General features: G+C 44.0%; 1 protein-coding gene across 1 annotated transcript in view; it reads left to right on the plus strand.

The window, feature by feature from the left end:
- LOC119176074 (23 kDa integral membrane protein) overlaps nucleotides 1–13,479 on the plus strand; it is a 49,948-nt gene extending 36,469 nt beyond the window's left edge. Inside the window, exon 7 of the mRNA XM_037427193.2 lies at nucleotides 12,556–13,479. Within this exon, the coding sequence (XP_037283090.1) occupies nucleotides 12,556–12,618 (63 nt within the window). The 3' untranslated portion in view covers nucleotides 12,619–13,479. The remainder of the gene's footprint in view (nucleotides 1–12,555) is intronic.
- The last annotated feature ends 5,130 nt before the right edge of the window (nucleotides 13,480–18,609 follow it).

Raw genomic sequence — 18,609 nt, forward strand, 5'->3', positions numbered from 1 at the left:
CTGCTGCTCAGGCACCTTGTGCCTTGGCATCGAATACGGAACACTGGGCCGTGCTGCTTGTCAGCACTCACACTTGTCAAGTGCGCCTTGCAAGCATAGATGGGGGAGAAGAACTCTGTGTTCGCTTGTGCGCTGGTATGCAATGTCTTTGTCGCAAAGGTTATTTACATGTGTCAGGTACTAAACTGCTCGTGAGATAAAAATCAGACTGTGCATAGAGTATTCGCCACTTTTGTGTGGGAGTATATATGGGAACCAACGTGCAGGTATATGTTTCTACCGTAAGTATCTTTCGGGATAATTCGTTTGTTCTTAAGCTAATTTATGCCACGATTTCTATTTTGGAAATTGGCAGATTTTTCACACTTTTACACCACGCCTACCCTTGGCTATGGCTAAATAAAGATGGACCTAGAAAATGCATTGTGGCCTCAGACTTCGATAGAACATGTACTCAGGCCTACATGACTAGTTTGAGCGTGATATTACAGTAGTAGCTATTAATAGTGCAGCAAAGTATGTCCCTCCCCAATATCCTCTTTACTTGATGATGCGAATACAGATATGTGCAGAGTTGTAGGAACCAAGTAAATTTACAAAAATAACGATGGTTTCCCACCCTGGAGCACGAGACTCCGGGATGACCAGCTCTCACCTTGAAATTCAGGAACGCCTTATCTCCTGGGCTTGATCTCCTGAAGGCCTTATCATTCGAAGAAGTTCGGCAATTGCCCGCTATTGTTCTTCGGTAACTAGGCTGAAGTGATAAAAGCGCTTAAGCGTCCTCGTGATTTATAAACGCTACATTAAAGGTCGCAAGCAGTACAAGGTGCAAAAAGAAGCTTCTTTATTTTGATTTTATTCAACCAAATTCTGCAACTAAATGTTAAGAGCTAAATGGGCGTTTCGCCGTTTAGCGTTGAAACCCGAATCGTGAATTGCGGCTCTTTGAACGGTTAGTTCGAAAAAGTGAGAGAAAACTATTGCCCTATATTCGTGTTGCGCTTCACAAACATAAGCTGCTCGAGCGTGGACCACTGAATGCAATAGCCTGTGTTGTGGGGTAGTGCATTATGGTTGTGCTTCTCTAGTCTCCAACAGGTGCGGCAGCGGCGGAGGCGCCCAGGCCTCTAACAACCCTAGAACACACCGAACGTGGGTTTTCTTCGGCGTGCTGCCGTGGCCGTATAGTTACGTGGGCTTTCCTGCTTCAGGTGGCTTCCGCAATCAATGCTTTCGAAAGTTTCTTTCTCTTTGTCTGTACGGAGGGGGAGCCCACACAGTTGTGTACAACTCTCTGCTACGCTGACCTACAGACCTTCAACAGAGCTTCGGGTATTGCACTAAGTGGGAGGGGAGGGGGGGATTCTGAGGTGAACAGGAGTATCGCGCCAGTGTTAATACACATCACAACTCAAAGAATCGTTTTTTTTTTTTTTTTCCCCCCAAGTATTAGTTCGAGTCACCGGCGGTGACAGAACCTAGCTCAAAGAAGTGAAGAGTGGCGCAACAGCACGTGGATGGGGTCTGTAGTCGGGGTGCCAGTGAGGAAAAAAAAAAAATCTCAAGGCATAAAGGCGGAGGGGGGGAGAGACACTGCTGCCGTAGTTTTGCTCAAATGCGGTTAAGCGAAGAATAGACAAACCTCACAGGAACACAGCCAATATATGGACAGACTTATAGTAAGTGCATTAGTTATAAATGTACTGTGATGGTAATCGGCAAGCCATCTAAATAATGCTGCTTATTATTAAATTCCAGGCTCTAATTTTGTATGTTTGAAGTTCGAAACAAAGCAGGCAGACGAACACATGCTCTATTTTAGAAATACGTAATTCTATTCTCATTAAGAATAGACAAACCTCACAGGAACACAGCCGATATATGGACAGACTTGTAGTAAGTGCATTAGTTATAAATGTACTGTGATGGTAATCAGCCAAGCCATCTAAATAATGCTGCTTATTATTAAATTCCAGGCTCTAATTTTGTATGTTTGAAGTTCGAAACAAAGCAGGCAGACGAACACGTGCTCTATTTTAGAAATACGTAATTCTATTCTCATTACAGTGCGGGCGAAAGGTGATAAATTCTATTCCCATTACATTCCTCCAAATATTGTCCCCATTCCATTCAAGGGGTGCCCCGTCGCGGTGGTCTAGTGGCTAAGGTACTCGGCTGCTGACCCGCAGGTCGCGGGTTCGAATCCCGGCTGCGGCGGCTGCATTTTCGATAGAGGCAGAAATGTTGTAGGCCCGTGTGCTCAGATTTGGGTGCACGTTAAAGAACCCCAGGTGGTCGAAATTTCCGGAGCCCTTCACTACGGCGTCTCTCATAATCATATGGTGGTTTTGGGACGTTAAACCCCACATATCAATCAATCATTCAATGGGTCTCGAAAATGTGGAATGATTCCAGAATCGTTTTGATTTCGTTGTGGTAACTCCGCAACACTGCTGCTAATATCATCTGAAATGAAAGTTATTCATATCAACCTAAAAATTCGGCATCTAAAAAAGAAGTAGTCTCTCACGAAACAACTATGGCTTGCTATTGTCCATGTTAGTGATTAAGAGCCTGGCAAGTACATGACATCGCCATAAATTGCATGACTAACTGGCTATTTTGCAAACTGAATGCTTGTAGCTAACACATCCTCAAACTTTTTGGTCAGATGTGGCTAAATTCAAAGTGCAGCCAAACAATACTAATAATGAAAAATGTGGGGCATTTTTCAAGACATTCATCACTTGTGGGACGATGGTCAATAACCCCCAATGCAGGACAGTACAGGAGTCACTGTAAGGGTGGTTGTGCTTCCCTAAGAAAGAGCTTATGAACTTTGGAACGTAAGAAATTGCACGGAATTGATAATCTTATATATGTAATTGATAATCTTCTATATGTAATTGATAATCTTGTATATGTAATTGATAATCTTGTATATGTAAATGAAAATCAAGTATATACACGAGAGCTCTGCAAGTATTGGCTGATTTGTTGATTTCAAGGTCATTCTTGATAACATGCACTTTATAATTTTTTGAGTGATCAGCAGTCTTCAGCTTAATGTTACTTTCTACAGCACTTACGGAAAAGGGCACTGGGCCTACTGCATGAGTGCTCATTGAAGTGCCATGTGCCATAAATCCTGAAAAATCGCGACGGGACACACATATTGCGATAGCAGCCATTTTGTTTTTATGAAACTGTTTTAATATATCAAAATTAATATTGTACCTTAGACGAAATTTTTATAAAACATCATTTTCTAAGCGTAACTCTAGCATACGCATACTTCAAGCTGTCTCTTTCTCTCTACCTCTAATTTTGAACCTTCCCCCTCCCCAGTGTAGGGTAGCATACCAGTTTTCCTAATTTGGTCAACATCCATGCCTTTCCTCCCTCTCCTGTTCTTTCCTTCCCTCCTGCCGTGTCACTCAGGTTAAACCATAACAGACAAATGTGAGCATTTTTTTAGTGATAATATACAACTTTCCTTTCTCCATTCTTCATACTATAAACCTTTTAGAAACAACCTCCCACGATTTATCCCTCGAAACTTCTCTGTAAAGCAATCTACCGTATTTACTTGCGAAACAAACGCACTCGGATAAAAGCACTCCCAGCTCATTAATCAAAATCTGAAACTTTTTCCCTGCATAATAAACGCACTCCCTACATTCATCCACTGCACTCCCGCTAACCAACACCTGGCACCTCCTTGCCCATTGTGTCTTTGGTTTATTATTATACCGATCCACCTCTGCTCGCTCCCTCCCCCTTTTCGCCCGGTGCTCCGCACTGTATTGTTCTATCTGCGCACAGCACATCCCCTGTCTTTTTTTATTATCCCTGAGACATAGTGCAAGTGTAGAGACATCGCAGCAAATAAGCAAATGGAGAGTGAAGGTTTGGATCCAGCCTGCACCAACCGACAGTCGCTTCCTGCAAGCACAAAAAGGCCCAACCTTTGAGCGATGACAACAGGGTTTGTTGTCGCTATGGCTGTTGCGAAGGGCCATTCATTGCCATTGCGTCCCAGGTTTCTGGAAAACCAGATAAAATTGCTTGTCACCCAGAAAAGAAGGATACAATTTTTGTAACATGATAGCACCCCCGATTCTTGCTTCGGTGGCAATTTGGTTTTCATGTTTTTCTTTTCGATGGAGGTGAAAGTGATGTAGGCTCTTTTGCTCAGATTTGTGTGCACGTTAAAGAACCCCAGGTGGTCTAAATTTCCGGAGTCCTCCACTACGGCGTCTCTCATAATCGTATGGTGGTTTTGGGCTCTTAAACCCCACATATCAATCATCAAGCTTTTCATGTTTGTTATCTGCATGTTCTTTAAGGATTGCAAAATATAGGCTACCTATTCTACAGTAACTTCCCACGTGAACAGCAACATGGCAGCCGTATTTTGTTGTCAGTTTTGTTATCAACGGTTTGTTTGGGGGATGCTTCGGGGGTAGCTTGGTGCGATGTCAATGGCACACACATCTGGGCACCACTCGAGATCACAGCAGATACCACTGTTGAGGTTAAGCAATTGCGAGAAAAGAAAGTCTCGAAACGCTTTTATGGAGTGCGCGGGCGGCGCAGGGACAGCTTGCAGAAGATAGTACCTTCAACAACCGAAGATGAGTGAAGTGTCACAAAGAAGCCGTTTCCAAACAGTGTGCGCGTAACTTTTTTTTTTGCATTACATTTTTTGCTCATCCCGGCAAAGTTTTTATAAAATTTGCCCTGTATAATAATACATTCACCTCCAACTTTCCTCAAATTTTTGTGGGAAAAAAGTGCATTTATTACGTGAGTACATATGGTAATGTTTACTGGTATGCCAGAGGGGAGTTACTGGTTTAGTTCGCAGAATGTAATAATTTATGGCTCTTGAATACCTTCTACAGAAAACAGGCTAACTGTAAGTGTACATGGAGGAGTGTTAATGGCGAAACTAAAAATGAAGTGGACCTCATTCTGTATGCTTACCCGGGTATTGTACAGGATGAGAAAGTAGTTGGAAAGATCTGCCTAGACTTGAGAAAGGAATGGCAGAAACTGATATGCAAGAAGACAGTTAATGAGCTAGCATTAAGAGGGAAAGTACAGGAATTTGGAGTTTCACTTCGCAATAGATTTGCGGCTCTAACCGAGGAAACCGATCTTAGCGTTGATGCAATGAACGGCAATCTAACTAGTATCGTTAAGGAATGTGCAGTTGAAGTCAATGGTACAGTCATTAGAAAGGACACTGGCAAGCTATCCCAGGAGACGAAAAATATCGTTAAGACTTCAAAGCTTGAAAGCCTCAAATGCAACTGACAAAATAAAGCTGGCGGATCTTTTGAAGTTAATGGATAGGCGTAAAGTAGCCGACATAAGGTATAACATGAAGAGAATTTAGAATGCTGTGAAGAGCAGAAGCCTAAAATCTGTGAAGCTGTGCATTGGCGAAAATCGGATGTATACACTAAGGGACAGGGAAGGCAAAGTCACAACGAATATGGATAGGATAGTTGAAGTAGTGGAGGGTTTCTACAGAGTAGTGGAGGGTTTCTACGGAGATCCGCATGGCAGCTGAGTGAACTAAAATGATATTGTAAGAAGCAGTAATAGCCCAGAAAAATCTGGCATCCCACCACTAACGACAGGGTTAGTAAAGAAAGCCCTAGAGGGAATGCAAAGAGGCAAAGCTGCTGATTAGGATAAGGTAACATTAGACCTGTTGAGAGATGGAAAGATTGTATTAGAAAAGCTGGCCTCCCTGTATACGAGGTTTCTCTTAATGGTACGGTTTCAGAATCTTGGAAAATGCGATCATTTTAATCCATACTAAAGCGGATGTCGAGGGCCTGAAAAATTACAGGTTGATCCTCTTACTGTCCATTGTCTACAAGGTATTCACAAAAATAGGTAATAGAATTAAGACATTAGAGTTCCATCAATCAAAGGACCTAGCAGGATTTTGTTCAGGCTACTCGACAATAGACCATATTCAAACTACCAATCAGGTGATGAAGAAATGTGTGGAATACAATCAATTCCTGTAGATACCTTACGTATATTCCGAAAAGGCATTTGATTCGGTCGAGATATTAGTAGTCATGCAGGCACTGTAGTCTGGGTATTGACAAAGCCTATACTGTATAAACATACAAGAACAAATCTACAGCGGATCTACAGCCATTATAGTTCTCCATAAAGGAAGCGACTCAATCCCAATAAAGAAGGGTGTAAGGCAGGGACACACTATCTCTCCGATGCTATTCACCACGTGTTTGCAGGAGGATTTAGGGCTCTAGATTAGGAAGAGTTGGGGAAGAGTCAATGCAAAGTATCTTGGCAACATGCAGTTAACTGATGAGATTGCATTGATTATTAACTCGTGAGATGATTACTGAGCTTGACACTGAAAGCAGGAAAGTAGGTTTGAAAATTAAAATGCATAAAACTAAAGTAAAGTGTGACAGTCGCGACAGAGAGCAGCACTCTGCAATAAGTGGCAAGACATTGGAAGTTGTAAAGGAACAGGTCGATTTAGAACAGGTAATAACTGTGGAGCCAAATCATGAGAGTGAAATAACTAAAGTAAGAATGGGGTGGAGTACGTTCGGCAAGCATTCTCAGATCATGAAGAGTGGTCTACCACCATCCCTCAAGAGGAAGGTGTATAACAGCTGCGTCTTACCAGTACTTATGTACGGAGCAGAAACCTGGAAGCTTACAAAGAGAGTTCAACATAAATTGTGGATGCATGGCGTCTGGCTACGGAGACTAAGATCGCAAAAAGGTTCATATCTGCTCCGACAGGGGCTGCCACCCTACCAGCTGATCTTGCTTCCGCGCATTCTACAGCCTATGACCGCCACTCAGATCAGCAGTCTCAGTGTCGTGGCTGCTGGCGTGCTCTGGCTTATTCAAGTGGCCGGAGCATGTCGCTCGGAGAACGCGGTCAGAGCTCAAATCGGTGTCTAAACCCTTGGGAGTTGGTCTACTGGCCCAATGTGTTTGTACAAAATCTCCAAAACTGTTTCAGGGTCCATTTAAGAGACTGGAAGAAAGCGAGTGGGTCAGGGAACAAATGGGGGCTAAGGATATCATAGTTGAAAACAAGAAGAGGAAATGGACATGGGCTGGGCAGGTATCATATAGGCAGTACAACGGATTTTTTGAAATTTATTCGAAATTCGAAATTGTTTCGAAATTGAAGTACAAGTGATAAATTGCACGTGTTCATTACAAATACAGGAGGAGGTCTCAAAGTCGCAAGACTTCGAGACCTCCTTCGGTATTTGTAATCATTAAGAGTTTAAGGATTACGAATAAATTAAGGATTTGTAATCATTTAGTCATAAGGGTTACTTACTAGATTCTAAGAGAAAGCAAACACGTAAGAGGGAGAGAGAAAATTAGGTAGGCAGATGAGGTTTAGAAGTCTGCAGATATTTGCATTGCTCACGAACTATGAGTGGTGCGCTGTACAATTCATGGTAACTCCTGAAGAAGGGACTGTTTGCATAGGAACAGATAGGACGTGCGAACGTATGGCCCGTGCCACTTTCATTGGGTAAAGCCATGAGAAGCACGGACTGCTGGGCGAGTTAGTAATTCATCTTAACTGATGTGTAAAAAAAATTTTAAGTACAAAAGGAAGACACCTGGAATCAATTGAGAAGGTAGTCATGAGCTGCACTGAAATGTGTGAGACCAAAACACTTTCCAAAACCATGGAAGCTCGCCACCTACTTATTTACCATGGAGTGCAAGGTTATATTGCACCTCTGTTATCATGCATGAACAATGCTTTACGAAATCCAGCGCGTGCTACTGAAAACTGCATGAAATATAATTGGCATATGATATCAACAGCAACAGAGGTATGTACCGACTATGATTTGTCACAGTAGGTCACTGGCAAGTAGTGTTATCGCACCTGCATGGGACAGAATGTTCAATGTAGTGATGACTTGCAAACATACACAGTCGTCATTACTCGTGCAATCGGGAACAGGGAGTTACTTCAACAGAACACAAGTCTTTAACATCCCATCCTGTAGCAGTTGTAGCAGCCATGCCTGGACTCTAGCCATGCGCACTTCACTGCGCTCGCATGTTGCAGGTTCGATCAGCACGATCAAATCGTGAATATTGACGACAATACACATATATGCTTTTTGCAATGTCAAATTTTTCGGCGAACATTCTTTGACAAAATTTGTCGAATAACGTATAATGCTGTTTCAAGGGTACCAGTGAAGGGCAGGAGAAGATAGCAGATCAAGAGTTGTGGATTGTGGCCGTGACCGCGTTTCATCACTAACTTTTTCGCTCTGCTGTTCAAGCTCGAGCGTGTTCGTGGCATGCAGCATTCCATCCACAATATTAGTGCTACATGCAATGGGAAAAAGAAAACTGTGCTTGATTTTGATTAAGGATATTATACAGTAAATAACAAAGTGACTTAAGAGAGTGAAAAAAAAAATCATCTCATTAGAGTACATGAAGTGCAATTCTCTCCTCGCGAGTTAGCAGCTGATTGTTCATCGTTGCTGTCATTTTTGGCACTTTCACACAGCCTTCTACATTCAGTGAAACATCCTCGTCGTCAAGATGGTTTCTTTCAACATCTCTGATGAAAGCAATCAGAACAATTTCCTCTGCTGAATGACTTCGGGCACTTCACGTCACTACGTTAACTGGGTGCCAAGAACATTTTAGTTCTCAAGCCGGTCAATTAGCAAATTGCTTGCAGTGTGCTGCCACCTATCGACAAACGTACAATAACTAGTGGCACAGCACTGGCCAATTTGAGATTGCTCGGGAGCATGCTAAACTTCCCACAAACAATGTTATGGGATTCATGCACTACTAAAGCACTGACGAATGCTATATGCAAATAAAGAGAGGAGTGTTTAAACTGTAAAGGTCGATTGACAAAATTTAACTAACCTGCATGGCTACAAAAAACCTCGCAAAGCTGATATGTGTATGTTGTAGGCGATCATTGAAGGTGCAAGTTGCCACGTATTTACTTTGCGCCTCACCAGAACGAATCAGGTTAATCGTGTCACGGAAGGCCGTGTTTGTTCACTGCTGGAGGAAACATGCAAAGTCGTGTTCTTGCTAACACGTTAATGCCGAGGCTAGCATAGCCAAACAAGGGAGCTACTGCATAGAGCTGCCATTGTGTCGTCTATTAACCATCCTTGAGAGGACGCTCCTGAATTCTGCTTGGTTGAACGACGATCTATGGGCATCGTGAATAGCATGGCACCAGAAAGCGCAGAATTGGGTTGATTGGTGAAACATGGAAGAGGTCTTTGCCCTGCTGCGAGAGTAGTTGGGCCCACTGCAGGGCAATGGGATGATGATGGTAATATTTATGAAAAGGACACATAGTTGAGCAATCGCATTTATGCTTCATTGTGAACCGATTCTAATAGGTTTTTGACATGAATAAAGGTTGTTTATCGAGTATTATTTGATTGGTATTTAAAAGCTCAGGGTAATAAACATTTGCGGCCTGTCGGAAGTAACCCGTAGCCTTCCCAAAATCTCGTGCTCTACAGTACTTTATGAAGCGACGAGGTTTTACTTTTTTGTACTTCATTTCTGTTCATTGGAAGGCTTTCAGAGTCTGTGCTATGGAGCATGCACTATTATTATTTGTCAAAAAATTCAAATATGGCTTGAAATATAAATCTCTGGAGGGTTACACTTTCAAGGGGTGCCCCCCTCACAGCCTGAACACAACAGAAGTCAGGACCACCCATGGTCACTTGTATGGCAAAAGTTTTTTTTTTTTGTTAATTCAGATTTTTCTTGCCAATACTTCATAAATTTGATAGACAGTTATTGCCTTCACAAACTGTGTGTGGAGGCAGAAAGACCTCACCACAATGAAACTGGCATGAAATGGGTAATTCGTAGGGTGAGATAAATTATGGTGTGCCCATATTTCAAAAATGAAAAAAAAATTGCACAATACTTTGGATATTGACGGAATTTCGTTGATGATATTCAATCTAAACACACAGTGCGCAGGAAGTATAACTGCTCAGTTACGTCATCCAGGAGCTCTCTGTAGAAACCGAAGGTGCATCTCTGTACAATTCTGTAAAAAAAAAGTATATTAAAATACACCGGTGGACTGCTTATTTTTTGTGACATGTGCGGTGCTTATGTTTCTTTTGTAAAATGTAAATAGGTACTAAACACTCTTTTGCTTGTCGCTCTGTATGCAAGAATCACCTTAGTGACTGCCCCCAGGTTTTACACTGTACAGTGGTAGAAAAATATGGATTGAAGTAGATTGCCAGCTGCCTGCCCTAGCCCACCGCACTGTTGACCGAACTGCTAGAAATGTATTGCTTTGCGGAACATGCATGACTGGTATTGCAAAGGCACACTGGATACCAGCTGATGCAATATACAAACAGTGTGCGGTGTGGATGTATGCTCCTCTCACTTGATATATTTTTACCTGGCACCTGGTATGGAAGCTGCATATCCACACCTCATAGTAGTCTACTATGTCAGTTTTTCTGCGTGTTACTCTTACTGTTGAAGTGCCCTTTTCACTAGTTGGCACTTCCTTTTCTGTACTGAAATTCAGTGGACCAGCATCGCATAGTTCCAAACAAACGCCAACGCCCATTTTCTGGACAGACATAGTCGGCCTTAAGTAATTTTTCTTGCGGGTCATTCCAAAACAAATGTCCCGGCCACTTTGGCGACCATCTGAAATGCCTTTGGAAAAATCGTGTTCACGTATTGCATTGAGAACTGTGAATTCTTAGAATACTATAAAGAGAAAAGTTGTCTCATTGGAACTTTCCAAATTTCACATAATGTCATCAGAGTGCTGTTTTTGTTGGCAAATTTATTCTGAGCATATAGATTTTTATTTCAATGTCAAACTTGCTTTACATGTTAAGCCAAGGCATTTGTGCAATGTTCAAATCTAAAAAATATTAATGCAATTTTTATGCTGTATGCACCTTCAGAAATCACCAGAGGAAAAAAAAAATGCTAGGATAAAACATGCCACATGAGAACTGTTTGATTTTGATTGAGCTAAAGAGCTAATTTTTAATTAGAACACTACTGGTGTAAACTGCATTTCAACGTGAATCAGAATGACTATTTTCTTAAGTTCCCAATTTTCCTGGTACTATTTGCGTGCTTCAGTGATCTGAAAATATTTTCAATGCAAAACGTGCAGTTGGCCAAATCTTCAAACTGTCTGCATGAACGGCAGTTTTTGCTGTGTATCTTCCCCATACAACTGTGTATCTTTGCCATACGGCTGCAAAAAGGGTGTGGACTAGTGCTTGCCCACAAAAGACTTCAAAACAAGTTTTGAAGCTTCGTTTTAGCATATGGCGCTGAGAGACGAAAAATGGCCGCTGCACACAATAGTTAGTTTTGGTCAGCTGTACCTTCCTAGAATATTTTGCAGTGCAATGGGCGGCAATGGTTGCTTGTTGCACTGTAAAATATTCTACGACTAGCATTCACCAACTAGCTCAATTAACAATTCTGACAGAGCTGTACCATCAATAGATTAAGTATTCATTACTCATCTATTCATACATAGCGAACTATTACAATGAAAAAAAATTCAAGCAGAAAATTTAGCCGAAATTTTTTTTAGGTGTATACAGCAAAAGTTGCAGTAATATTATTCAGCTTCAAACACCTTACACAAATGTATTTGCTTAATGCGTAAACCAAGTTTGATATTGAAGTGAGAAGCGATACTTTTGGAATAAATTTTTGTATGGACATCACTCACATAGTGTTATGTGAGCAATGGAAGGCTCCCACATGTCCAAATTTTTTTGTCATCTGTGAATTATTCTACCAAGATTTTTATACAGTAAATCAGCTTCATTTTTTTCAAACACATTTGCAATGGTCGCCAAAATGGCTGGGACGTTTGGCCTAGAATGACCCTTGTGGAAATGAAGTACTAGCAAGGATGTTGGGTGCAAGTCTGGCTCCAATAAAATGAAGCAAGGCTGACCTGACTAATTAGCTGGACCTGGGCTATCTAAATGTTGGCCAGGCTGCTTAAACTGGACCTGGGCTTATCTCTAATAGGAAGTGCTGAGCTCACCACAAAGGGGAAAATGTACAGTGTGTTGTTGATGTACACGCAGATGCATTCATGCATGTTGGCTTCAATACAGCAAACATGAGAACATGAATTGACTGCATGTGCAGCAGCAGATGCCCAGTAGCTGAGCTGGGGAAGATGAAGCTGGAATTGCAGTGCCACTAAAGCAAACTAGTGTGCATTTTATTTGAAGCTGTGAGATTTGAGGCGAAGGGAATAGCTCTCGCTTCATCCTGCCGCGGTAGGAATGCACTTTGGTTGCCATTCCGCAAGACATGCAGTCACTCAAACTAAAGACAAGTAGGCAAAAAAAGCATAGCTTAAAATTATTTCATGCTTCCTATGGATGTGCCTTACTCATCATTCATACTTGCCTCGCTTGCTGTTGGTAAACTACTTGACACTAATGGATAATGTTTCTTATTTTGCAGGTTGTTGGCATTGTTTTCGGATGCTGCTTGGCCAAAGCAATCAGAAAATACGAGGTGGTGTAGGGCGACATTCGATAACTGTTCTGGAAATGTTTTATTCTGCCTCTCTGTCATCAGGTTCAGTGCTTTCCTTGTTATGCCAATCTGCACACTTCGAGGTGTAAAATGTGCTCTGTGTAGCTGGTGCCAAAACAAAACGGAGTTGTCCATTAATGCTGTAAAGATGAATTTCTCGACACTAAAAAAAAATCACTTGGATACATTCCGTGCCTTACAATCCTAGGACAAATTTTTAAAACTGCCATGTGCAGAGAGTGTACATAAGATCACGGTTAAAATATGGCTTGAATATAGGCACCAGTGGCTAAGATTAGCCTCATAGGTGCCTGTTCATCGCGATCAATGTTCATTGCCCAAACTTTAGGCAGCCACACTTACTTGGCAGGTATGATCTTAGCATTTCCTTACTAGGCTAAACGTAGCTGTTTGGCATCTTCTCCTTAGTTACAGTGTGATGCTTCTCTATGGACATTTATGCTTTCTACCTGGGATTTGAAATGCCACACCAGTGTTGTGTTCCACCACTATATTTGTGGCTGGATAGTTAGATGGCATTGTAGTTCCACTTACCGTTGTGTGCAAATGCTGTGTACTTATGACATGTAACCCAATCTGTACAGAAAATACTTTAGTAGGCTACTTCTCATGTTGTGTTAGTGTTGTTTAAGGTAGTTAGTTTTTTTTTTGTTTTTAGTATCATGCTAGGGTGTGTAGCAGTTTGTCTGTGCAGTTACCTTTTATTTCACAATGGTAGTTGAAAGTAGCATGGATTGTTACTATACTATACGTTATTTAACTGTGTCTAATAAAACGATGTAATGACGGATGTTTGCGCTTTCAAGTGGAATAAAGCCATTGAATGTTTCTGTTTGTTTTGCAACTTTTCTTGTAGATAATGGCCCCGCCGCGGTGATCTAGTGTTTAAGGTGCTCGACTGCTGACCCGCAGGTCGCGGGATCGAATCCCGGCTGCGGCGGCTCCATTTCCGATGGAGGCGGAAATGCTGTAGCCCCGTGTGCTCAGATTTGGGTGCGCGTTAAAGAACCCCAGGTGGTCGAAACTTCCGGAGCCCTCCACTACGGCGTCTCTCATAATCATATGGTGGTTTCGGGACGTTAAACCCCACATATCGATCTTGTAGATAACGCTAGAAATTGTGAAAACTTGTGTGTGCTTGGTTTTCAGTACGTAATGCGTTATTACTTGGACTAGATGTCGCGCGTTCTGGCTCGTCGAGATGACATGGGCTCCGGCGCTTGCAAGGTGCTGTTCGGCATTGTGCACCTCGGCGGATTTCCATAAATCATTTCGGCTCCACAGACGCACACGTGGACCGCTGGCAGCGAGTGACGAGCGTACAGCAGCTCCGTTTGAGTAACAATGCTGGATTGTGGTCGTTCCCGTGAGCTTCGCCGCTTGTCAACTGCGCAGTCGCGGAAATACAAAGGGTCGCAGGTGCGCCTCGCAGCTCCAAGGGCACGCTGGTCACCCGGGCGGCGGCCGTTGCATGCGTGCCGCTTGACGGCGTGATGGATGATGCCTAGCGCGGGAATCTGCCCCGTGGCCAGCTGCGCCCAGCCGGCTTGGCGCGCGTTGCAACCAAGCCGGCCGCCGTCTCGCGCTGCACCAGACTTCCGCCGTCCGAAAGCCGAAAAGCGTTTCAGTGCTTTGTGCCCTCGGGATCAGTTTACAAACCGTTGTCCACGTGGAACTAGCGCTGACTATATGCTACGCAAATGGGAATAGATCGCAGAAAGTGCGGAGCTAGCTTGGTATACCTGCATTTCGCACATCCACTGCGTCATCGTGGACTTCAGGCGCTATAAAAAATACCCGTGTTTGTGATTACCGTTATGTGGCGAACAACTCGTCTCCTTCTAGTCTTTGTCGTCGTTCTGTTCTCGCGCTATAGCTATCGTCGTGCCATACCAACTAGCCCAAACCGCCACAATGCTAAGGACGACTAACGCTGCGATAAGCTGCGCCTTGACTCAAAGTGGGCGTTCGCTTTGCATGGAAGCGCGAGTGAAGCTGGGTGACCGAATAGTTCTGGACGCTCATCTTGGGGGTAGAGGCGCAGCTTTTCAAAGACCACATTCAGATCGCGACCTCCTCTAAAAGGTCGTGATTCATATGGATGGCGTCATTTGCAACCCGGCAGTGGACGTGCTTTCTCAGTGCCCCCAGCCTTTTGCTGATACTTGGGTGAATAATCGTGGAATATTGATTTCGGGGGAGATAGGATCGAGGTACGCGCGTTTCGAAGGCGATAAGATATAGGCGTAGCACTGTTTACGGTTTCCGCGCGACGCCGTCATTCGAAATATCGTCACACAACACCGTGTTCCACCTAACCTGCAAGCCTACAATGCCCCCCATACCCCGCAATATAGATCCACGATTCCATGGTAGACGGGAGGCCCGAGTAAAGACTCTGCGGAAAAAGCACTCAATAAAACGAGCCCAAGGTATTTTAGATGCAGCGCTGTACATTGGTATAGTCGCACGGTTGTAGTCATGGTGGTGACCATCGTCTTCGCGAAATCACCAGTGCATCAATCCGCTGCTCTTCCGTTACGAAGGCTGAAGAAACGGCCATCGCTAGGTAAGTGCTGCCAGCAACTACCAAAGACTCACAGACACCCTTGCGGACTCTCCAGCAGCCTGCAGAAGTTTATTGAATGGGCCCGTAGTTCGAGCGGCGATTTGTTATCCTCGGCGCACCAAATCCAAACGTCCCCTTGACACACGAAATCTATCGTCCTGCGCAATACGGACGCCGGGTCGCATATGGGAATTTAGGCGAACCAGGAAACAGACATGGTGGTTCGATGGTACACAGCACACCGGGCAGCACGTGACACTGGCTCCGGGGAGCTTATCCCGGTGCCGTGCGAGTATGCGGCCATCCTAATTTATCGCAAGGGGCTCAGGCGCGTCTACTCCCACCCTCACAAGAAAACTCGAGGGAAGCTGTCAGCTGGCGCTTAATCCAGACTGTGACATATCCAAGCTTCAATTTTCTCATTAAAATGCACACAACAGAATACTCGTCGTCCTGCCCATAGTGCTCCGAGAAACAATCGCCAATGCACACCTGCTCCTGCCGGGCCATTCCCGGCCGGTCCTTCATTGAACAGGCGAGTGTGTGGAGGAGCCTTGACGATCAGATCGGTTTGGTCGACAGGGCGCCAAGTGCTTTTGGCGTCCTGAACTAAGGACAGCCAGCACTGCTGGATGTAGACCAAGTTGGTCCCGCACCACAAACACCTTGTTAATATTTTCCTTCCTTCGGCGGATCCATTGGAGCGATTTGTCGTTTCAATGCTTATTTAAATACGCTCGTAATAGGTATGGATCTAATTTATTCACTGGAAATATGTGGCCTAATTGAACTCGTACCCTGTCCACAGTATGGTGTGTGGATAGAGGCTGAATGGGGGAATGCCTTCATGCTTGAAGAATAATTCCGAAAGCAAAAGTTTGGCAAAACCGCTTTTTCGTTTGGTAGTTTTAGTTGTAGAGATTATGACTAACTGCCCTCGCCGACGAACGCTTACCTGAGGCACCCACGTTTCCTTACGTTCGTTACACGATCTAGATTGTAGGAACTGGACGGCTGCGCGAATTATTGGTACTAAAATTATTTCATTTTAACAGTAAAGGCTTGTGTTGCAAGTTCATCTCAATATTCACACATGGGATGACTTATTCGTTCGTAATACAGCGCATGTCTTGCAGCATGCTATGAATTGAACATTTTCATCCCTTGCCCACGCTCTTGAGCGAATCAAGGCTTGTTTCCGCGAGTGGCATAAACGACCTAACGTGGCCTATGACACCTGCTCATTTGATTTATGTAAATATACTGCGCCAGCTCATTAAAGGGCAGCGATATGCGAAGATTCGATCAAACGTGTTTTTTTTGTGTGTGTGTGTGTGGTCACCTCGCGCTTACTCTTACAGTTGCCAACACTGGGTTAAGTATAGTGAAAACTGACTAAGCAGTTAATTATCTGCATGATTGCCAAAATATTGATATTACATTCGGCGCCGCGTTTGAAAACATCGGGCGAAGAAATGTGCTGTTCGCAACATACAGCCTAGTTGTTTTATATAATACATGGCAAGCCTCGAGAATAGCAGCCATACCATAAAACAACTATAGGCTGTATGTTGCGAACAGCACACTTGTTCGCCCGATGTTTTCGAACGCGGTGCCGAATGTAATATTGATACTTTGGCACTTATGCAGATGATTAACTGTGCGCTAATTTGTATGGCGTGAGACGCAACAACTGATGGGTGAGATAACGAGTACACAGAGAGAAAGAACTACAAAGAAAGGAAAAACACAATGAAAGATAGAAACACACAAGAAGGCAAGCATGTGGTTATGTGCAGTAATGCAATCGTATGCTTATAGCGCATATCTGTTTAAGCGTAAAGAAAAGATTGATTGATATGTGCCAAAACCACTACATGATTATGAGAGACGCCGTAGTGGAGGGCTCCGGAAATTTAGACCACCTGGGGTTCTTTAACGTGCACCCAAATCTGAGCACACGGGCCTACAACATTTCCGCCTCCATCGGAAATGCAGCCGCCGCAGCCGGGATTCGAACCCGCGCCCTGCGGGTCAGCAGCCGAGTACCTTAGCCACTAGACCACCGCGGCGGGGCAAGCGTAAAGAAAAGAAGCCAGTGAAGAAGGGAAATACGGACGACAGCATAAGCGCTAAAAAGAGTTACGTCTGTGGCACCTGGACAGAGATGTCTCGGCAAGGGGTGGGGGCATTTGGGTAATGTGCGTCCCCCAGCCCTCTAGCACATGCCAAGTATGCAGCCGTGTACTTCAGGGGCATAACCAGACTTTTTTTTTTGGGGGGGGGGGGGGGGGGTCACGCTGACCCGACTGAGGCGGGGGGCGCAGGCACCAGCTTTCCTCTGTGACGTGATTATCGGTGGTAGTTTAAGTAGATTGTGTACACGTATATAAAAGTCATGAGACTCCCTCATCTTCATGCGTATATGCTTGTGAAGAGATTAAGCAGAAGTAAAGTAATAGCTGTAAAAAATAGAGTAAACGACCGGTAGAGAGGTCGTTTGGAGCAACGGCCTCTCGTCGCACATGTGAATGGAATAGTCTTCGAAAACGCAACAATGCGACGACCAGCCCGATCGGAGAAGACAACTTTAATCTCTGTTAAGCGTAGATGGCGCAGTCCTCGTTCTATCGTACAATCGTCGATGGCAAGCTAATCATTGTTGAGAAATATTCACTTGGTCTCAATCGAAAATGCACCTGGGACCAGACTATACCTACACGCTACGTGCGCTAGAAAACCAAACTAAGCCCCAAAACGCGAAATATTCTCTTTTTTTTTTTCGTAACAATTGTCGCTCTTCTCTCTGAAACGATAGCGTTGCGGCAAGGTGTCTTCCGTCGCTTGCAAGCGTGCAGCCGTTATTTCTCTTTACGTAAACAGATTGAGAACCGTACAGAACATTTCACCGCCCAGCGTCGATATGCCATGTATGGACTGACCTAACTTGTTCGTGCATTGCAGCACTTACGCCGGCGCGAACAGAAGCAGCCTCGTACCACACAAAATCTCGAGTGACCAGTTCACTAGTGATGAAGGAATGATCCCCGGTCTTCTTAATAGCATAGTACACCATAATCAGTTTCTCAGTACGCGTGAACTCCGACGATAGCTGACAGCGCATGCAACACGAGTTTACTTACGCTGTACTGTGCACCATCCGAGCTTGTCGGTTGTGTGTTTGGGGCATTCTGATGCGAGTCGCTGGAACTTCACAGCTGGCATCAACTTTTTTCACGTTCATTCACGTTTGTGGTATGGCATCACAATGCAACAGAAACTGCCAGCCTTCCGTAGGGATGCAATCACAAACGCGAGGCGTTTCGCGCGCAGAGTAATATACTGGGTGCGCACGACCTTACCGGCACCTGAAAAGAAGCGGAGGAAAT

Source organism: Rhipicephalus microplus, chromosome X (assembly GCF_043290135.1).
Source record: "Rhipicephalus microplus isolate Deutch F79 chromosome X, USDA_Rmic, whole genome shotgun sequence".
In the NCBI taxonomy this organism is placed as follows: Eukaryota; Metazoa; Arthropoda; class Arachnida; order Ixodida; family Ixodidae; genus Rhipicephalus; species Rhipicephalus microplus.